This window comes from Mustelus asterias, unplaced genomic scaffold, assembly GCF_964213995.1.
Source record: "Mustelus asterias unplaced genomic scaffold, sMusAst1.hap1.1 HAP1_SCAFFOLD_812, whole genome shotgun sequence".
Classification (NCBI taxonomy): Eukaryota; Metazoa; Chordata; class Chondrichthyes; order Carcharhiniformes; family Triakidae; genus Mustelus; species Mustelus asterias.
The window spans coordinates 107,501-130,000 of NW_027590759.1; the positions used below are offsets into that span (position 1 = coordinate 107,501).

Sequence of the window (22,500 nt, forward strand, 5' to 3'; positions counted from 1 at the left end):
CGGGGAGAACGTGCAAACTCCACACAGACATCTTATCTATTCCCTTCATAATCTTATATGTTTCTATAAGATCTCCCCTCATTCTTCTGAATTCCAATGAGTAAAGCCCCAGTCTCCTCAGTCCCTCCTCATAAGCCAACCCTCTCAACTCCGGAATCAACCTAGTGAATCTCCTCTGCACCCCCTCCAGTGCCAGTATATCCTTTCTCAAGTAAGGAGACCAAAACTGTACACAGTACTCCAGGTGTGGCCTCACCAGCACCTTATACAGCTGCAACATAACCTCACTGTTTTTAAACTCCATCCCTCTCGCAATGAAGGACACAATTCCATTTGCCTTCTTCATTATCTGTTATCTCTTAATTACCTCTTAACGTTGACAGTCCCCACTACACAGACTCAGCCTTAGAATTGTAGATTTATCCATGGGATTCAAATCCCAGAGACTGCCGCGATGGGATTCGAACCTGGGGATCCCAGAGCGTTAGCCTGGGGATTACGAGCCCTATGACAATACCACTGCGCCGCCCCAGATCATCAACAACCTGTCCTGGTCCCCCCCATGCCGACACTATAGTTAAGAAAGCCCACCAATGCCTCTACTTTCTCAGAAGACTAAGGAAATTTGGCGTGTCAGCTACGACCCTCACCAACTTTTACAGATGCCCCATAGAAAGCATTCTTCCTGGTTGTATCACAGCTTGGTATGGGGCTCCTGCTCTGCCCAAGACCGCAAGGAACTACAAAAGGTCGTGAATGTAGCCCAATCCATCACGCAAACCAGCCTCCCATCCATTGACTCTGTCTACACTTCCCGCTGCCTCGGGGAAAAGCAGCCAGCATAATCAAGGGCCCCCCACGCACCCCGGACATTCTCTCTTCCACCTTCTTCCGTCGGGAAAAAGATTCAAAAGTCTGAGGTCACGCACCGACCGACTCAAGAACAGCTTCTTCCCTGCTGCTGTCAGACTTTTGAATGGACCTACCTCTCATTAAGTTGATCTTTCTCTACACCCTAGCTATGACTGTAACACTACATTCTGCACTCTCTCCTTTCCTTCTCTATGAACGGTATGCTTTGTCTGTACAGCGCGCAAGAAACAATACTTTTCACTCTATGCTAATGCATGTGACAATAATAAATCAAATCAAGTCTTGTTGCATCTAAATAAAGTGACATCATAGCCATCTGATCGCGATAAAGTCCATCAGAGACCATACGATGTTAGTACAGGAGGCCATTCAGCCCCTCGAGCCTGTCCTGCTATTTAATAATATCAGAACTGATCTAACGCTCACTAAGTCCACTTTCTCGCCTGCTCCCGTCACCTTTAATCCTCGATTCATTTAAAACCTCTCAATGTCAACCTTGACAATGTTCAAGTATTTGACCGTCACAGCTTCCTAAGGTAAAGAATTCCAAAGATTCATGAGCTCTCTGGGATGGCACGGTGGCACAGTGGGTTAACACTGCTGCCTCACAGTGCCAGGGACCCGGGGCAGCACGGTGACACAGTGGTTAACACTGCTGCCTCACAGCGCCAGGGACCCGGGGCAGCACGGTAGCACAGTGGTTAACACTGCTGCCTCACAGCGCCAGGGACCCGGGTTCGATTCCCGGCTTGGGTCACTGTCTGTGTGGAGTCTGCACATTATCCCCGTGTCTGCGTGGGTTTCTTCCGGGTGCTCCGGTTTCCTCCCACAGTCCAAAGATGTGTGGGTTAGGTTGATTGGCCATGCTAAATTGCCCCTTCGTGTCTCGGGATGTGTAGGTTAGAGGGATTAGAGGGGTAAATATATGAGGTTGCCGTGCTAAATTGCCCTTAGTGTCCAAAGGTGTGTAGTTTAGATGGATTGGCCATGCTAAATTGTCCCTTAGTGTCCAAAGATGTGCGGATTAGGTGGATTGGCCATGCTAAATTGTCCCTTAGTGTCCAAAGATGTGTAGGTTAGGTGGATTGGCCATGCTAAATTGTCCCCTAGTGTCCAAAGATGTGTAGGTTAGGTGGATTGGCCATGCTAAATTGTCCCTTAGTGTCTAAAGATGTGTAGGTTAGGAGGATTGGCCATGCTAAATTGTCCCTTAGTGTCCAAAGATGTGTAGATTAGGTGGATTGGCCATGCTAAATTGTCCCTTAGTGTCCAAAGATGTGTAGGTTAGGTGGATTGGCCATGCTAAATTGTCCCCTAGTGTCCAAAGATGGGCGGGTTAGGTGGATTGGCCATGCTAAATTGTCCCTTAGTGTCCAAAGATGTGCGGGTTAGGTGGATTGGCCATGCTAAATTGCCCCTTAGTGTCCAAAGATGTGCAGGTTAGGTGGATTGGCCATGCTAAATTGTCCCTTAGTGTCCAAAGATGTGTAGGTTAGGTGGATTGGCCATGCTAAATTGTCCCTTAGTGTCTAAAGATGTGTAGGTTAGGAGGATTGGCCATGCTAAATTGTCCCTTAGTGTCCAAAGATGTGCGGGTTAGGTGGATTGGCCATGCTAAATTGTTCCTTAGTGTCCAAAGATGTGTGGGTTAGGTGGGTGGCCATGCTAAATTGTCCCTTAGTGTCCAAAGATGTGTAGGTTAGGTGGATTGGCCGTGCTAAATTGTCCCTTAGTGTCCAAAGATGTGCAGGTTAGGTGGATTGGCCATGATAAATTGTTCCTTAGTGTCCAAAGATGTACAGGATAGGTGGATTGGCCGTGCTAAATTGTCCCTTAGTGTCCAAAGATGTGCAGGTTAGGTGACTTTTGAATGGACCTACCTTATGACTATATGACTGTAACACTACATTCTGCACTCTCTCCTTTCCTTCTCTATGAACGGTATGCTTTATCTGTATGGCGGGCAAGAAACAATACTTTTCACTGTACAACTTTTTCAACTCAGATCAACTATATTCAGTTGATCTTTCTCTGGAGACAGAGAGAGAGAGATACAGAGAAAGACAGGGAGAGACAGAGAGACAGAGAGAGAAAAAGATAGAGAGAGACAGAGAGAGAGAGAGAGACAGAGAGCGAGACAGAGAAAGAGATACAGAAAATGAAAGAGAGAGAGAGAGGGAGACAGAGAGAAAGAGACAGAAAGAGACAGAGAGAGAGAGAGACAGAGAGAGAGAGAGACAGAGAGAGAGAGAGGGAGAGAGAGAGAGACAGAGAGAGAGAGGGAGAGAGAGAGAGACAGAGAGAGAGACAGAGAGAGAGACAGAGAGAGAGAGAGAGACAGAGAGAGAGACGGAGAGAGAGACGGAGAGAGAGAGGGAGAGAGAGAGAGAGACAGAGAGAGAGACAGAGAGCGAGAGGGAGAGAAAGAGAGACAGAGAGAGAGAGGGAGAGAGAGAGATAGCTCCAGGTATCGAGAGGGAGAGGGCAAGAGAACGATAGAGTGGGGGAGAGAGAAAAAGAGCAAGAGAGGGAGAGAGAGAGTGACAGAGAGAGCAAAAGAGATAACATGAGGTAGTGAGAGAGAGAGAGAGAGAGAGAGTGAGATCGAGCGAGAGAAAGCATAAGAGAGAACGAGAGAGTACGAGAGAGAGTGTGAGAAAGAGAGAGGATCCTGAGAGACAGGATTTATGATCATCTAGAGAAGTTTAGTATGATCAAAAGTAGTCAGCACGGCTTTGTCAAGGGCAGGTCGTGCCTTACGAGCCTGGTTGAGTTCTTTGAAAATGTGACCAAACACATTGACGAAGGAAGAGCGGTGGATGTGGTCTATATGGACTTCAACAAGGCGTTCGATAAGGTCCCCCATGCAAGACTTCTTGAGAAAGTGAGAGGGCATGGGATCCAAGGGGCTGTTGCCTTGTGGATCCAGAACTGGCTTGCCTGCAGAAGGCAGAGAGTGGCTGTGGAGGGGTCTTTCTCTGCATGGAGGTCAGTGACCAGTGGAGTGCACCAGGGATCTGTTCTGGGACCCTTGCTGTTTGTCATTTTCATAAATGACCTGGATGAGGAAGTGGAGGGATGGGTTGGTAAGTTTGCTGACGACACCAAGGTAGGTGGTGTTGTGGATAGTTTGGAGGGATGTCAGAAGTTGCAGCGAGACATAGATAGAATGCAAGACTGGGCGGAGAAGTGGCAGATGGACTTCAACCCGGATAAGTGTGTAGTGATCCATTTTGGCAGATCCAATGGGATGAAGCAGCAGTATAATATGAAGGGTACCATTCTTAGCAGTGTAGAGGATCAGAAGGACCTTGGGGTCCGGGTCCATAGGACTCTTAAATCGGCCTCGCAGGTGGAGGATGCGGTCAAGAAGGCGTATGGCGTACTAGCCTTCATTAATCGAGGGATTGAGTTTAGGAGTCGGGAGATAATGCTGCAGCTTTATAGGACCCTGGTTAGACCCCACTTGGAGTACTGCGCGCAGTTCTGGTCACCTCATTACAGGAAAGATGTTGAAGCCATTGAAAGGGTGCAGAGGAGATTTACAAGGATGTTGCCTGGATTGGGGGGCATGCCTTATGAGGATAGGTTGAGGGAGCTTGGTCTCTTCTCCCTGGAGAGACGAAGGATGAGAGGTGACCTGATAGAGGTTTACAAGATGTTGAGAGGTCTGGATAGGGTAGACTCTGAGGCTATTTCCAAGGGCTGAAATGGTTGCTACGAGAGGACACAGGTTTAAGGTGCTGGGGGGTAGGTACAGGGGAGATGTCAGGGGTAAGTTTTTCACTCAGAGGGTGGTGGGTGAGTGGAATCGGCTGACGTCGGTGGTGGTGGAGGCAAACTCGTTGGGGTCTTTTAAGAGACTTCTGGATGAGTACATGGGATTTAATGGGATTGAGGGCTATAGATAGGCCTAGAGGTAGGGATATGATCGGCGCAACTTGTGGGCCGAAGGGCCTGTTTGTGCTGTGGCTTTCTATGTTCTAAAAGGCAAAAAGAGATAGTGAGAGAGAGAGTGAATGTGATAGAGTGAGCGTGAGAGAGGGAGTGAGAGAGGGAGAGAGAGTGAGAGTAAGAGAGAGAAAGAGAGGGCAAGAACACAAGCATGGCAGAGAGAGGGTGAGAGAGAGTGCGAGAGTAAGAGAGAGAGTACAAGTGTGAGGGGGAGAGTGAGAAAGAGAGCGAGAGAGAGAGAGATAGCAGCATTCCTGAGGCATTGGGAGATGAAAACAAAAGTTTCTGGAGAAAAACACTTGAAAATTGTTTAGCAATGAAGAATTCCTGAGGTACGGGCGTCCCTGTTGCCCACACAGCTGTGTGAGGACCCACATGTCGTCCTGAGCAACTTCACATCGCCGGGTGGCCTGTGTTTGACTGGCATCGATGCAATGGGCCGAAAGGCCTTTTTCTGTAGGCCTCTGTGACTCTCTACCGGGTAAGGACGGCAGATTTCCTTCCCTGAAGGGACGTGAGCGAAGTGGGTGGAATTTCTAACAACAACCTTGCAGGGAATTTCTTTACAAGAGGAGTTCTGCGTGCCTTCATCGGCCGGGGCATTGAGTTTAAAAATTGGCAAGTCATGTTGCAGCTTTATAGAACCTTAGTTCGGCCGCACTTGGAATATAGTGTTCAATTCTGGTCGCCACACTACCAGAAGGATGTGGAGGCTTTGGAGAGGGTACAGAAAAGATTTACCAGGATGTTGCCTGGTATGGAGGGCATCAGCTATGAGGAGAGGTTGGAGAAACTTGGTTTGTTCTCACTGGAACGACGGAGGTTGAGGGGAGACCTGATAGAAGTCTACAAGATTATGAGGGTTAGCACGGTAGCACAGTGGGTTAGCGCTGCTGTCTCACAGCGCCAGGGGCCCGGGTTCGATTCCCGGCTTGGGTCACTGTCTGTGCGGAGTTTGCACATTCTCCCCGTGTCTGCGTGGGTTTCCTCCGGGTGCTCCGGTTTCCTCCCACAGTCCAAAAGACGTGCTGGTTAAGTGCATTGACACGAACAGGCACCAGAGTGTGGGCGACTGGGGGGATTTCACAGTAACTTCATTGCAGTGTTAATGTAAGCCTTACTTGTGACTAATAAGTAAACTTTAAAAAAACTTTAAAATGGACAGAGTGGATAGCCAGAAGCTTTTTCCCAGGGTGGAAGAGTCAATTACTCGGGGGCACAGGTTTAAGGTGTGAGGGGCAAGGTTTAAAGGAGATGTACGAGGCAGATTTATTACACAGAGGGTGGTGGGTGCCTGGAACTCGCTGCTGGGGGAGGGAGTGGAAGCGGATACGATAGTGAGTTTTAAGGGGCATCTGGACAAATACATGAATAGGATGGGAATAGAGGGATACGGTCCCCGGAAGGGTCGGGGGTTTTAGTTCAGTCGGGCAGCATGGTCGGTGCAGGCTTGGAGGGGCCGAAGGGCCTGTTCCTGTGCTGTAATTCTCTTTGTTCTTTGTTCTAACAACCGATGTTATTTTAAGAACAAAAGAACTAGGAGCAGGAGTCGGCCACCTGGCCCCTCGAGCCTGCTCCGCCATTCAATAAGATCATGGCTGATCTTTTCGTGGACTCAGCTCCACTTACCCGCCCGCTCACCATAACCCTTAATTCCTTTACTGTTCAAAAATCTATCTATCCTTGCCTTAAAAACATTCAATGAGGGAGCCTCAACTGGGCCGGGAATTCCACAGATTCACAACCCTTTGTGTGAAGAAGTTCCTCCTCAACTCAGTCCTAAATCTGCTCCCTCGTATTTTGAGGCCATGCCCCCTAGTTCTAGTTTCACCCGCCAGTGGAAACAACTTCCCTGCTTCTATCTTATCTATTCCCTTCATAATCTTATATAAAATCTCCCCTCATTCTTCTGAATTCCAGTGAGTATCGCCCCAGTCTACTCAGTCCCTCCTCATAAGCCAACCCTCTCAACTCCGGAATCAACCTAGTGAATCTCCTCTGCACCCCCTCCAGTGCCAGTATATCCTTTCTCAAGTAAGGAAACCAAAACTGTACACAGTAACTCCAGGTGTGGCCTCACCAGCACCTTATACAGCTGCAACATAACCTCGCTGTTTTTAAACTCCATCCCTCTAGCAATGAAGGACAAAATTCCATTTGCCTTCTTAACTACCTGCTATACAGACAAAGCATACCATTCATAGAGAAGGAAAAGGGTCAATTTTTTGACTTGATTTATTATTGTTACATTTTTTTGTTATTCATTCGTGGGACAAGGGTATCGCTGGCGGGTCCAGCATTTATTGCCCATCCCTAGTTGCCCTTGGAGGGTAGTTGAGAGTCAACCACATTGCTGTGGCTCTGGAGTCACATGTAGGCCAGACCGGGTAAGGACGGCAGATTTCCTTCCCTGAAGGACATTAGTGAACCAGATGGGTTTTTCCGACAATGGTTTCATGGTCACCAGTAGATTCTTAATTCCAGATATTTTTTATTGAATTCTAATTCTACCATCTGCCGTGGCGGGATTCGAACCCGGGGTCCCCAGGACATTAGCTGAATTTCCGGATTAATAGACGAGTGATAATACCACCGGGCCATCACCTTCCCTCGATATGTCCCCAAGACATTAGTATGTAGTGAAACTGATGACCATGAAACCATTGTCAATTGTTGGAAAAACCCATCTGATTCACTGATGTCCCTTTAGGGAAGGAAATCTGCCGTCCTTACCCTGGTCTGGCCTACATGTGACTCCAGAGCCACAGCAATGTGGTTGACTCTCAACTGCCCTCCAAGGGCAACTAGGGATGGGCAATAAATGCTGGGCCCAGCCTTGGACGCCCATGTCCCACGGATGAATCACAAAAATATGCATGTGATAATAATAAATTAAGTCAAAAAATTGACTGTAACACTACATTCCGCACTCTCTCCTTTCCTTCTCTATGAACGGTATGCTTTTCACTGTATCTCAATACATGTGACAATAATAAATCAAATCAAAATCTAGCTATGAGTGTAACACTACTTTAGAAACATAGAAACATAGAAAACCTACAGCACAAAACAGGCCCTTCGGCCCCACAAGTTGTGCCGAACATATCCCTACCTTCTAGACCTACCTATAACCCTCCATCCTATTAAGCTCCATGTACTCATCCAGGAGTCTCTTAAAAGACCCTATTGAGTTCGCCTCCACCACCACTGACGGCAGCCGATTCCACTCGCCCACCACCCTCTGTGTGAAAAACTTCCCCCTAACATTTCCCCTGTACCTACCCCCCAGCACCTTAAACCTGTGTCCTCTCGTAGCAGACATTTCCACCCTGGGGAAATGCCTCTGAGAGTCCACCCGATCGATGCCTCTCAACATTCTGCAGTCTATCCTTTCCTTCTCTATGAACGGTATGCTTTGTCTGTATAGCACGCAAGAAACAATAGTTTTTACTGTATGTTAATACATGTGATTAATATGTTAATCACATGTATTAACATACATGTTGATACAGGACTAATTTAAATGTGGATTGCAGGGTCAAAGGTAGGGTTCTGAAGACTGTGGAGGAACAGAGAGATCTTGGGGTCCATATCCACAGATCTCTAAAGGTTGCCACTCAAGTGGATAGAGCTGTGAAGAAGGCCTATAGTGTGTTAGCTTTTATTAACAGGGGGTTGGAGTTTAAGAGCCGTGGGGTTATGCTGCAACTGTACAGGACCTTGGTGAGACCACATTTGGAATATTGTGTGCAGTTCTGGTCACCTCACTATAAGAAGGATGTGGAAGCGCTGGAAAGAGTGCAGAGGAGATTTACCAGGATGCTGCCTGGTTTGGAGGGTAGGTCTTATGAGGAAAGGTTGAGGGAGCTCGGGCTGTTCTCTCTCGAGCGGAGGAGGCTTAGGGGAGACTTAATAGAGGTTTATAAAATGATGAAGGGGATAGATAGAGTGAACGTTCAAAGACTATTTCCTCGGGTGGATGGAGCTATTACAAGGGGGCATAACGATAGGGTTCATGGTGGGAGATATAGGAAGGATATCAGGGGTAGGTTCTTTATGCAGAGAGTGGTTGGGGTGTGGAATGGACTGCCTGCAGTGATAGTGGAGTCAGACACTTTAGGAACATTTAAGCGGTTATTGGATAGGCACATGGAGCACACCAGGATGATAGGGAATGGGATAGCTTGATCTTGGTTTCAGATAAAGCTCGGCACAACATCGTGGGCCGAAGGGCCTGTTCTGTGCTGTACTGTTCTATGTTCTATGTGACAATAACCAATCAAATCAAAATCTAGCTATGACTGTAACACTACATTCTGCACTCTCTCCTTTCCTTCTCCCCTGTGTGCTCTATGAACGGTATGCTTTGTCTGTATAGCACGAGAAGCAATACTTTTCGCTGTATACTAATACATGTGATAATAATAAATCAAATCCTTCTCCCCCATGTACTCTATGAACGGTACGCTTCATCTGTATAGCGCGCAAGAAACAATACTCTTCACATATACCAATACACGTTACAATAATAAACCAAATCAAAATCTGGATATTGGGCCCCCGCCCTTGTGGCCTCTGGTGAGCAGCTGACATCTTTAGTTTGAGTTATAAGGAGAGGCTGGAGAGACTGGGACTTTTTTCCCTGGAGCGTAGGAGGCTGAGGGGTGATCTTATAGAGGTCTATAAAATAATGAGGGGCACAGATCAGCTAGATAGTCAGTATCTTTTCCCAAAGGTAGGGGAGTCTAAAACCAGAGGGCATAGGTTTAAGGTGAGAGGGGAGAGATACAAAAGGGTCCAGAGGGGCAATCTTTTCACACAGAGGGTGGTGAGTGTCTGGAACGAGTTGCCAGAGGTAGTTGGGCAGCACGGTGACACAGTGGGTGAGCACTGCTGCTTCACAGCTCCAGGGACCTGGGTTCGATTCCCGGCTTGGGTCACTGTCTGTGTGGAGTTTGCACATTCTCCTCGTGTCTGCGTGGGTTTCCTCCGGGAGCTCCGGTTTCCTCCCACAATCCAAAGATGTGCGGGTTAGGTTGATTGGCTATGCTAAAATTGCCCCTTAGTGTCCTGGGATGCATAGATTAGAGGGATTAGTGGGTAAAATATATGGGGGTAGGGCCTGGGTGGGATTGTGGTCGGTGCAGACTCGATGGGCCGAATGGCCTCTTTCTGTACTGTAGGGTTTATAGAATAGAATAGAATCCTACAGTGCAGAAAGAGGCCATTCGGCCCATCGAGTCTGCACCGACCACAATCCCACCCAGGCCCTACCCCCATATCCCTACATATTTTATCCACTAATCCCTCTAACCTACACATCTCAGGAAACTAAGGGGCAATTTTTAGCACGGCCAATCAACCTAACCCGCACATCTTTGGACTGTGGGAGGAAACCGGAGCACCCGGAGGAAACCCACGCAGACACGAGGAGAATGTGCAAACTCCACACAGACAGTGACCCGAGCCGGGAATCGAACCCAGGTCCCTGGAGCTGTGAAGCAGCAGTGCTAACCACTGTGCTACCGTGCCGCCCCTTTTCTATGATTTCTAGTAGAGGCGGGTACAATTTTGTCTTTTAAAAAGCGTTTAGACAGTTACATGGGTACGATGGGTATAGAGGGATATGGGCCAATTGGGATTAGCTTAGGGGTTTAAGAAAAAGGGGTGGCATGGACAAGTTGGGCCGAAGGGCCTGTTTCCATGCTGTAAACCTCTATGGCTGTATACTCACAGATACAAGCAGCGGCGATGAGGCGGGCTGCCACGTAGGGCTGCTGGCAGGTGGGAAAGATGGGCTGTACCATGTAGTTGGCGAAGGTGATGGCGATGATAGCCTGGCTGGTGGGTTCGATGATCAACAGCGAGGTCCAGAGGCGCACGAAGGCCACGAACCCCCCGAAGGCCTCCAGGATGTAGGCGTAGCTCGCGCCCGACTTGGTGATGGTGGTGCCCAGCTCAGCGTAGCACAGGGCGCCGAAGATGGAGAAGAGTCCGCCCACCGCCCAGACGACCAGCGAGAGGCCGTAGGAGGCGCTGTACATCAGCACGCCCTTGGGCGAGACGAAGATGCCGGAGCCAATCATGTTACCCACGATGAGGCAAACCCCGTTGACAAGCGAGATCTCCTTCTTCAGCTGCATGGTCTCCGCTGGCGACGAGGCCTGGCTGTCGGACTCCGCCGGCGTGGCCGGCGCGGCCGGCGCCCCCTGCTGGGACACGGTGGCATACTTGGCACAGATATCGGTCATGGCAGCCTCCTCAGGGGACCTGTCCTCATCGCCAGCTGGGTCTCGAGAGAGAGAGAGAGGTGCTGTCGCTTTGATCTCAATCCAAAATCTATTTGGGATAAAAGGAAGGGAAATATTTAGTCCAATATTCGAGAAACATAGAAGATAGGAGCAGGAGGAGGCCATTCGGCCCCTCGATCCTGCTCCGCCATTCATCACCATCATGGCTGATCATCCAACTCAATCCTGCTTCACCCCAAAACCAACTCTCACCAACAAAGAACAATACAGCACAGGAACAGGCCCTTCGGCCCTCCAAGCCCGCGCTGCTCCCTGGTCCAAACTAGACCATTCTTTTGTATCCCTCCATTCCCACTCCGTTCATGTGGCTCTCTAGATAAGTCTTAAACGTTCCCAGTGTGTCCGCCTCCACCACCTTGCCCGGCAGCGCATTCCAGGCCGCCACGACCCTCTGTGTAAAATATGTCCTTCTGATATCCGTGTTAAACCTCCCCCCCTTCACCTTGAACCTACGACCCCTCGTGAACGTCACCACCGACCCGGGGAAAAGCTTCCCACCGTTCACCCTATCTATGCCTTTCATAATTTTATACACCTCTATTAGGTCACCCCTCATCCTCTGTCTTTCCAGTGAGAATAACCCCAGTTTACCCAATCTCTCCTCATAACTAAGACCCTCCATACCAGGCAACATCCTGGTAAACCTCCTCTGCACTCTCTCTAAAGCCTCCACGTCCTTCTGGTAGTGGAGGCTTTACAGATTATGTTTACAGATGCCCCATAGAAAGCATTCTTTCTGGTTGTATCACAGCTTGGTATGGGGCTCCTGCTCTGCCCAAGACCGCAAGGAACTACAAAAGGTCGTGAATGTAGCCCAATCCGTCACGCAAACCAGCCTCCCATCCATTGACTCTGTCTACACTTCCCGCTGCCTCGGGGAAAAGTAGTCAGCATAATTAAGGACCCCCACGCACCCCAGACATTCCCTCTTCCACCTTCTTCCATTGGGGAAAAAGATACAAAGGTCTGAGGTCACATACCAACCAACTCAAGAACAGCTTCTTCCCTGCTGCTGTCAGACTTTTGAATGGACCGACCTCGCATTAAGTTGATCTTTCTCTACACCCTAGCTATGGCTGTAACACTACATTCTGCACTCTCTCCTTTCCTTCTCTATGAACGGTATGCTTTGTCTGTATAGCGCGCAAGAAACAATACTTTTCCCTGTATGTTAATACAGGTGACAATAATAAATCAAATCAAAACCTTTGATCCCATTCGCCCCAACTGTTACATCTTGAAGACCTCGATCATGGGGTGGCATGGTGGCACAGTGGTTAGCACTGCTGCTTCACAGCGCCAGGGACCCGGGTTCGATTCCCGGCTTGGGTCACTGTCTGTGTGGAGTCTGCACGTTCTCCCCGTGTCTGCGTGGGTTTCCTCCGGGTGCTCCGGTTTCCTCCCACAGTCCAAAGATGTGCTGGTTAGATGGATTGGCCGTGCTAAAGTGACCTTTAGTGTCAGGGGGACTAGCTGGGGTAAATGCATGGGGTTATGGGGTAGGGCCTGGGTGGGATTGTGGTCAGTGCAGATTTGATGGGCTGAATGGCCTCCTTCTGAACTGTAGGATTCTATGATATCACCCCTCAGCCTTTTAAATTCTAGAGAAAACAGGTCTGATTTGTACACTCTCTCCTCACAACGCAACTCCTGAAGTCAACAAAGAACAAGGAAAATTCCAGCACAGGGACAGGCCCTTCGGCCCTCCAAGCCTGCACCGACCATGCTGCCCCGACTGAACTAAAACCCCCTACCCTTCCGGGGACTGTATCCCTCTATTCCCATCCTATTCATGTATTTGTCCAGACACCCCTTAAAACTCACTATCGTATCCGCTTCCACTCCCTCCCCCAGCAGCGAGTTCCAGGCACCCACCACCCTCTGTATAAAAAACGTGCCTCGTACATCTCCTTTAAACCTTGCCCCTCGCACCTTAAACCCGTGCCCCCTAGTAATTGACTCTTCCACCCTGGGAAAAAGCTTCTGACTATCCACTCTGTCCATGCCCCTCATAATCTTGTAGACTTCTATCAGGGAATGGCATCAATGTTTTGGCATCAACTACTTCCTGTGGGAATGAATTCCACAGGCTCACCACTCTCTGGGTGAAGAAATGTCTCCTCATCTCCGTCCTAAATGGTCTACCCCGAATCCTCAGACTGTGAGCCCTGGTTCTGGACACACCCACCATCGGGAACATCCTCCCTGCATCTACCCTGTCCAGTCCTGTTATACGTTAGAGGAAAACAAAACTGAGAGAATGTTGTCATAAGTGCACAGACATAAGACATAGGAGCAGAATGAGGCCACTCGGCCCATCGAGTCTGCTCCGCCATTCAATCCTGACTGATATTTTTCTCATCCCCATTCTCCTGCCTTTTCCCCATAACCCCTGATCCCCTTATTAATCAAGAACCTATCTATCTCTGTCTTAAAGACACTCAATGACCCGGCCTCCACAGCCTTCTGAGGCAAAGACTTCCACAGATTCACCACTCTCTGGCTGAAGAAATTCCTCCTCATCTCTGTTTTAAAGGATCGTCCCTTTAGCCTGAGGTTGTGCCCTCTGGTTCTAGTTTTTTCTACTAGTGGAAACATCCTCTCCACGTCCACTCTATCCAGGACTCCCGTGTCCCACAAATGAATAAAGAAAAAGTCACCCCTGGGTGACACGGTGGCACAGTGGGTTAGCACTGCTGCCTCACAACGCCAGGGACCCGGGTTCGATTCCGGCCCTCGGGTGACTGTCTGTGCGGAGTCTGCACGTTCTCCCCATGTCTGCGTGGGTTTCCTCCGGGTGCTCTGGTTTCCTCCCACAGTCCAAATATGTGTGTGTTAGGTGGATTGGCTAAATTGCCCCTTCGTGTCCAAAGATGTGCGGGTTAAGTTGATTGGCCATGCTAAATTGACCCTATTGTCAGGGGGATTAGCACGGTAAATATGCGGGGTTATGGGGCCTGGGTGGGATTGTGGTCGGTGCCGAGTCGAAGGGCTGAATGGCCTCCTTCTGCACTGTAGGGATTCTATGACTGATTAGGGACGGTCAGCATGGCTTTGTGAGTGGAAAATCATGTCTCACAAATTTGATTGAGTTTTTTGAAGGGGAAACCAAGAAGGTAGATGAGGGCAGTGCAGTTGATGTTGTCTACATGGACTTTAGCAAGGAATTTGACAAGGTACCGCATGGTAGGTTGTTACATCATGTTAAATCTCACGGGATCCAGGGTGAGGTATCTAAATAGACACAAAATTGGCTGCTTGACAGAAGCCAGAGGGTGGTTGTAGAGAGTTGTTTTTCAAACTGGAGGCCTGTGACCAGCGGTGTGCCTCAGGGATCAGTGCTGGGCCCACTGTTATTTGTCATTTATATTAATGATTTGGATGAGAATATAGGAGGCATGGTTAGTAAGTTTGCAGATGACACCAGGATTGGTGGCATAGTGGACAGTGAAGAAGGTTATCTCCAATTGCAACGGGATCTTGATCAATTGGGCCAGTGGGCTGACGATGGAGTTTAATTTAGATAAATGCGAAATGATGCATTTTGGTCGATCGAATCGGGGCAGGACTTACTCAGTTAATGCTTGGAGAGAATTATAGAACAGAGGGATTGAACAGTTCAGGTCTATACTCTCTGGAATTTCGAAGAATGAGGGAAGATCAAATTGAGGTGTAGAAGATGATAAAAGGTATGGATAAAGTAGACATGGAGAGGATGCTTCCTCTTCTGGGACATTCTAGGACAAGAGGTCAGAGTCTTAGGATAAGGGGGAGAAAATTTAAAACAGAGTTGAGGAGAAACAACTTCTCCCAAAGGGTTGTGAGTCTGTGGAATTCGCTACCCCAAAGTGCGGAGGATGCTGGGACAGTGAGTCAATTTAAGGAGGGGTTAGACAGATTTTTAATTGGTAATGGGTTGAAGGGTTATGGGGAAAAGGCAGGAAAATGGGGATGAGGAGCATATCAGCCATGATCGAATGGCAGAATGGACTCAATGGGCCAAATGGCCTAATTCTGCTCATATATCTTATGAACATATGAATCTAGGGGTACTGATTCATAGTTCCTTGAAAGTGGAGTCACAGGTGGACAGAGTGGTGAAGAAGGCATTTGGCATGCTTGGTTTCATCGGTCAGAACATTGAATACAGGAGTTGAGACGTCTTGTTGAAGTTGTACAAGACATTGGTAAGGCCACACTTGGAATACTGTGTGCAATTCTGGTCACCCTATTATAGAAAGGATATTATTAAACTAGAAAGAATACAGAAGAGATTTACTAGGATGCGACCGGGACTTGATGGTTTGAGTTATAAGGAGAGGCTGGAGAGACTGGGACTTTTTTCTCTGGAGCGTAGGAGGCTGAGGAGTGATCTTATAGAGGTCTATAAAATAATGAGGGGCACAGATCAGCTAGATAGTCAATATCTTTTCCCAAAGGTAGGGGAGTCTAAAACTAGAGGGCACAGGTTTAAGGTGAGAGGGGAGAGATACAAAAATGTCCAGATGGGCAATTTTTTCACACAGAGGGTGGTGAGTGTCTGGAACGAGCTGCCAGAGGCAGTAGTAGAGGCGGGTACAATTTTGTCTTTTAAAAAGCATTTAGACAGTTACATGGGTACGATGGGTATAGAGGGATATGGGCGAAAAGCGGGCAATTGGGATTAGCTTAGGGGTTTAAAAAAAGGGTGGAATGGACAAGTTGGGCCGAAGGGCCTGTTTCCATGCTGTAAACCTCGATGACTCTATGACTCTCCAATGAGGCAGCATGTTGGCACAGTGAGTTAGCACTGCTGCCTCACAGCGCCAGGGACCCAGGTTCAATTCCGGCCTTGGGTCACTGTCTGTGTGGAGTCTGCACATTCTCCCCGTGTCTGTGTGGGTTTCCTCCGGGTGCTCCGGTTTCCTCCCACAGTCCGAAAGATGTGCTGGTTAGGGTGCATTGGCCGTGCTAAATTCTCCCTCAGTGTAACCCGAACAGTAGTGTGGTGACTGGGAGATTTTCACAGTAACTTCATTGCAATGTTAATGTAAGCCTACTTGTAACACTGATAAAAAAACTTTAACCTTGTACACCTCTGACTGTGCGGCCAAATTCCCCTCCAACTCAATTTTCAGGTTTGCTGACGACACCACCGTAGTGGGTCGGATCTCAAACAATGACGAGACAGAGTACAGGAATGAGATAGAGAATCTGGTGAACTGGTGCGGCAACAATAATCTCTCCCTCAATGTCAACAAAACGAAGGAGATTGTCATCGACTTCAGGAAGCGAGAGGAGAACATGCTCCTGTCTACATCAACAGGGACGAAGTAGAAAGGATCGAGAGCTTCAGTTTCTTGGTGTCCAGATCACCAACAACCTGTCCTGGTCCCCCCCCATGCCGACACTATAGTTAAGAAAGCCCCACCAACGCCTCTACTTTCTCAAGAGGTGAAGTAAATTTGGGCATGTCAGCTATGACTTTTACCAACTTTTACAGATGCACCATAGAAAGCATTCTCTCTGGTTGTATCACAGCTTGGTATGGGCTCCTGCTCTGCCCAAGACCGCAAGGATCTATAAAAGGTTGTGAATGTAGCCCAATCCATCACGCAAACCAGCCTCCCATCCATTGACTCTGTCTACACTTCCCACTGTCTTGGGAAAAGCAGCCAGCATAATTAAGGACCTCACGCACCCCGGACATTCTCTCTTTCACCTTCTTCCATCTGGAAAAAGATACAAAAGTCTGAGGTCACGTACCAACCGCCTCAAGAACAGCTTCTTCCCTGCTGCCGTCAGACTTTTGAATGGACCTACCTCGCATTAAGTTGATCTTTCTCTACACCCTAGCTATGACTGTAACACTACATTCTGCACTGTCTCCTTTCCTTCTCTATGAATGTATGTCTGTATAGCATGCAAGAAACAATACTTTTCACTGCATATTAATGAATTTGATTTGATTTGATTTATTAGGATGCTACCGGGACTTGATGGTTTGAGTTACAAGGAGAGGCTGGATAGACTGGGAGTCTTTTCTCTGGAGCGTAGGAGGCTGAGGGGTGATCTTATAGAGGTCTATAAAATAATGAGGGGCACAGATCAGCGAGATAGTCAACATCTTTTCCCAAAGGTAGGGGAATCTAAAACTAGAGGGCGTAGGTTTAAGGTGAGAGGGGAGAGATACAGAAGTGTCCAGAGGGGCAATTTCTCCACACAGAGGGTGGTGGGTGTCTGGAACGAGCTGCCAGAGGTAGTAGTAGAGGTGGGTACAGTTTTATCTTTTAAAAAGCATTTAGACAGTTACATGGGTAAGATGGATATAGAAGGATATGGGCCAAACGCGGGCAATTGGGATGAGCTTAGTGGTGAAAAAAAAAGGACGGCATGGACAAGTTGGGCCGAAGGGCCTGTTTCCATGCTGTAAACCTCTATGTGACAATAATAAATCAAATCAAATCAAATCCTTATCCTCGATGTACTCTATGAACAGTATGCTTTGTCTGTATAGCGCAAGAAACAATACTTTTCACTCTATCCCAATACATGTGACAATAATAAATCAAATCTTTCTGCCCCATGTACTCTATGAACAGTATGCTTTGTCTGTATACCGCGCAAGAAACAATACTTTTCACTGTATCCCAATACATGTGACAATAATAAATCAAATCAAAATCAAATCAAGAACAGCTTCTTCCCTGCTGCCATCAGATTTTTGAATGGACTTACCTTGCACTAAGTTGATCTTTGATTGGTCGACTCAAATTGGACGTGGAGGGCTTGAGGAAGAGTTCTCAGAATGCTGTCGGGATAGTTTCCTTGAACAGTATGTTACAGAACCTACGAGAGAGCGAGTTATCTTAGATCTGGTAATGTGTAATGAGACAGGTAGAATTAAGGATCTTCTTGTGAAGGATCCTCTTGGGTTGAGTGATCATAATATGGTTGAATTTCTGACACAGATGGAGGGTGAGAAAGTAGGGTCCCAAACCAGTGTCCTCTGCTTGAACAGAGGGGAGTACGATAGGATGAGGGTGGAATTGGCTAATGTAGACTGGGCGAGCAGACTGGTAGGTAGGACAGCTGAGCAACAGTGGAGGATTTTTAAGGAGATTTTTTAAAGTACTCAGCAAAAATGTATTCCGGTGATAAATAAGGACTGTAAGAAAAGGGATAACCAGACGTGGATAACGAAGGAAATAAAGGAGAGTATTAAAATAAAAACAGATGCGTACAGAGTGGCCAGAAATAGTGGAGAATTAGTGGATTGGGAAAGCTTTAAAAAACAACAAAGAACAACTAAGAAAGCGATAAAGAAAGGAAAGATAGATTATGAAACTAAACTAGCTCAAAATATAAAAAATGATAGTAAAAGTTTTTATAAATATATAAAAAGGAATAGAGTGGCTAGAGTGAATGTTGGACCCTTGGAGGACGAGAGGGGGGAGTTAATAGTGGGAAACGAGGAAATGGCTGAGGCTTTAAATAGGTTTTTTGTGTCGGTCTTCACGGTGGAGGACACAAATAGCTTGCCGAATATTAGAGATCGAGAGTTGGTGGGAGGGGAGGTCCTTAATATAATTATTGTTACTGAAGAGGCAGCGCTTGGTAGACTAACGGGACTGAAGGTAGACAAGCCCCCGGGCCCGGATGGAATGCATCCCAGGGTACTGAAAGAAATGGCTGAGGTAATAGCGGATGCGTTAGTGGTTATTTATCAAAATTCGCTGGACTCTGGGGTAGTGCCGGCTGACTGGAAAACAGCTACTGTTACGCCGCTGTTTAAAAAAGGAAGTAGACAAAAGGCGGGTAACTACAGGCCGATTAGCTTAACATCCGTAGTTGGGAAGATGCTAGAGTCCATCATTAAAGAGGAAATAGCAGAGCACCTGGATAAGAATGGTTTGATCAAGCAGACGCAGCATGGATTCATGAGGGGAAAGTCGCGTTTGACGAATTTACTGGACTTTTACGAAGATGTCACTAGTGCGGTGACAGAAGGGAACCGGTGGATGTGGTGTTTTTAGATTTCCAGAAGGCGTCTGATAAGGTGCCTTACAAAAGGTTGCTGCAGAAGATTGGAGTTGGGGGTAAAGTGTTAGCGTGGATTGGGGATTGGCTATCCAACAGCAAGCAGAGAGTTGGAATAAATGGGTGCTTTTCTGGTTGGCAGTTGGTGACCAGTGGCGTGCCGCAGGGATCGGTGCTGGGGCCTCAACTGTTTACCATTTACATAGATGATCTGGAGGAGGGGACCGAGTGTAGGGTAACAAAGTTTGCTGATGACACGAAGATGAGTGGGAAAGTGAATTGCGTGGAGGACGCGGAAAGTCTGCAGAGAGATTTGGATAGGCTGAGCGAGTGGGCGAGGATCTGGCAGATGGAGTATAACGTTGGCAAATGTGAGGTTGTCCACTTTGGAAGAAATAATCGTAAATTGGAATATTATTTAAATGGAGAAAAATTACATCGTGCGACTGTGCAGAGGGACCTGGGGGTCCTTGTGCATGAATCGCAAAAACTCAGTCTGCAGGTGCAGCAGGTGATCAAGAAGGCGAATGGAATGTTGGCCTTTATCGCGAAGGGGATGGAGTATAAAAGCAGGGAGGTCTTGCTGCAATTGTACAAGGTACTGGTGAGGCCGCAACTGGAGTACTGTGTACAGTATTGGTCCCCTTATTTGCGAAAGGATATATTGGCCTTGGAGGGAGTGCAGAGAAGGTTCACCAGGTTGATACCGGAGATGAGGGGTGTAGCTTATGAGGAGAGGCTGAGCAGATTGGGTCTGTACTCGTTGGAGTTTAGAAGGCTGAGGGGGGATCTTATAGAGACATATAAGATAATGAAGGGGCTGGATAGGGTAGAGGTGGAGAGATTCTTTCCACTTAGAAGGGAAACCAGAACTAGAGGGCACAGCCTCAAAATAAGGGGGGGCCGGTTCAGAACAGAGTTGAGGAGGAACTTCTTCTCTCAGAGGGCAGTGAATCTCTGGAATTCTCTGCCCATTGAAGTGGTGGAGGCTTCCTCGTTGAATATGTTGAAGTCACAGGTAGATAGTTTTCTGATCAATAAGGGAATTAAGGGATATGGGGAGCGGGCGGGTAAGTGGAACTGATCCACTTCAGATCAGCCATGATCTTATTGAATGGCGGGGCAGGCTCGAGGGGCCAGATGGCCTACTCCTGCTCCTATTTCTTATGTTCTTATGTTCTTTCTCTATACCCTAGCTGTGACTGTAACACTACATGCTGAACTCTCCCGTTTCCTTCTCTATGAACGGTATGCTTTGTCTGTATAGCGCGCAAGAAACAATACTTTTCACTGTATGTTAATACATGTGACAATACTAAATCCTTCTCCCCTATGTACTCTATGAACGGTATGCTTTGTCTGTATAATGCGCAAGAAACAATACTTTTCACTGTATCCCAATACATGTGACAATAATAAATCAAATTGGGCCAGTGGGCTGACGAATGGCAGATGAAGTTTAATTTAGCCAAATGCGAGGTGATGCATTTTGGTAGATTGAACCAGGGCAGGACTTACTCAGTTAATGGTCGGGCGTTGGGGAGAGTTACAGAACAAAGAGATCGAGGGGTACAGGTTCATAGCTCCTTGAAAGTGGAGTCACAGGTGGACAGAGTGGTGAAGAAGGCATTCAGCATGCTTGGTTTCATCGGTCAGAACATTGAATACAGGAGTTGGGACGTCTTGTTGAAGTTGTACAAGACATTGGTAAGGCCACACTTGGAATACTGTGTACAGTTTCTGGTCACCCTATTATAGAAAGGATATTATTAAACTAGAAAGAGTTCAGAAAAGATTTACTAGGATGCTACCAGGACTTGATGGATTGAGTTATAAGGAAAGGCTGGATAGACTGGGACTTCTTTCTCTGGAGCGTAGGAGGCTGAGGGGTGATCTTATAGAGGTCTATAAAATAATGAGGGGTTCAGATCAACTAGATAGTCAGTATCTTTTCCCAAAGGTAGGGGAGTCTAAAACTAGAGGGCATAGGTTTAAGGTGAGAGGGGAGAGATACAGAAGTGTCCAAAGGGGCAATTTTTTCACACAGAGGGTGGTGAGTGTCTGGAACAAGCTGCCAGAGGTAGTAGTAGAGGCCGGTACAATTTTGTCTTTTAAAAAGCATTTAGACAGTTACATGGGTAAGATGGGTATAGAGGGATATGGGCCAAACGCGGGCAATTGGGACTAGCTTCGGGGTTTTAAAAAAAAGGGTGGCATGGACAAGTTGGGCCGAAGGGCCTGTTTCCATGCTGTAAACCTCTGTGACTCTATGACTCTAAATCCTTCTCCCCTCTGTACTCTATGAACGGTATGCTTTGTCTGTATAGCGCAAGGAACAATAATTTTCACTGTACACTAATACACATGACAAAATTAAATCAAATCCCTTGCCCCTATGTACTCTATGAACGGTATGCTTTGTCTGTATAGCGCGCAAGTAACAACACTTTTCACTGTATCCCAATACATGTGACAATAACAAATCAAATCAAATATTATCGGAGAATTTAGACTCTCGAACAGTCAGCTTGGAGTGGGTGCCTCTGGGAGACAGGCCTACACCATCCTTTTGAGGCCTTGGGCTAAATTAATGAAGTGCCTGAGGCTCCCACCCCACTTCCTCCGATGCTTTGCCCCTCCCCGGGTTGGATGGAAGAGAGACTGAGAGCAGCCCCTCCGATCGTACCTACGTCAAGAACAATCTGCTTCTGACCCGTGACCTCTCACCCCTGACCCTGAGCACCCCTCCGACCCTGTGACCTCCAAATCCGCCCTCCCAAAACACATCGCCCCCCACCCCCGTCACCTGGAACCTCACCTGCGACACCCCGTGATGGACGCAATCCTGCCCACCGGATCCGGACCCCGGGGTGGGGGGGGGAATGTGGCTCCGGGGAGAGAGGGGAAGGGTCAGAGGTGAGGGCTCAGGAGCTACATCGTTCATAGCGGAGAGAGAGCTGGAAATGTCCCGCTCTCCTCCGCTCCCTCTCTCGCTCTCTGTCTCTTCCCCTCTCTGTCTCTCTGTCTGTCTCTCTCCCTCTCTGTCTCTCTCTGTCTCGCTCTCAGTCTCCCTCTGTCTGTCTCTCTCTGTCTCTCTCTGTCTCTCTCTCTGTCTCTCTCTCTGTCTCTCTCTCTGTCTCTCTCTCTCTGTCTCTCTCTCTCTGTCTCTCTCTCTCTGTCTCTCTCTCTCTGTCTCTCTCTCTCTGTCTCTCTCTCTCTGTCTCTCTCTCTCTGTCTCTCTCTGTCTCTCACTCACTCTGTCTCTCCCTTTCTCTGTCTCTCTCTCTCGCTCCGTCTCTCTCTCTCTGTCTCTCTCTCTCTCTCTCTCTCTGTCTCTCTGTCT

The 22,500-nt window shown here is 47.8% G+C and overlaps 1 protein-coding gene across 9 annotated transcripts in view; it reads right to left on the reverse strand.

Annotated features, from left to right (window-relative positions):
* Window positions 1–22,500, reverse strand: part of LOC144487459 (Y+L amino acid transporter 2-like) — a 141,162-nt gene that overhangs the window by 96,538 nt on the left and 22,124 nt on the right. For 4 of the 9 annotated variants that reach the window (XM_078205556.1, XM_078205547.1, XM_078205549.1 and 1 more), the window contains exons 2-3: window positions 17,856–17,966; window positions 10,562–11,166 (exon numbers count right to left, since the gene is read on the reverse strand). In XM_078205556.1, the coding sequence (XP_078061682.1) occupies window positions 10,562–11,078 (517 nt within the window). In that variant the 5' untranslated portion in view covers window positions 11,079–11,166; window positions 17,856–17,966. Of the gene's footprint in view, window positions 1–10,561; window positions 11,167–17,855; window positions 17,967–21,975 lie in introns of all 9 variants that reach the window. The other 5 variants (XM_078205552.1, XM_078205555.1, XM_078205554.1 and 2 more) reach the window with 3 other exon arrangements.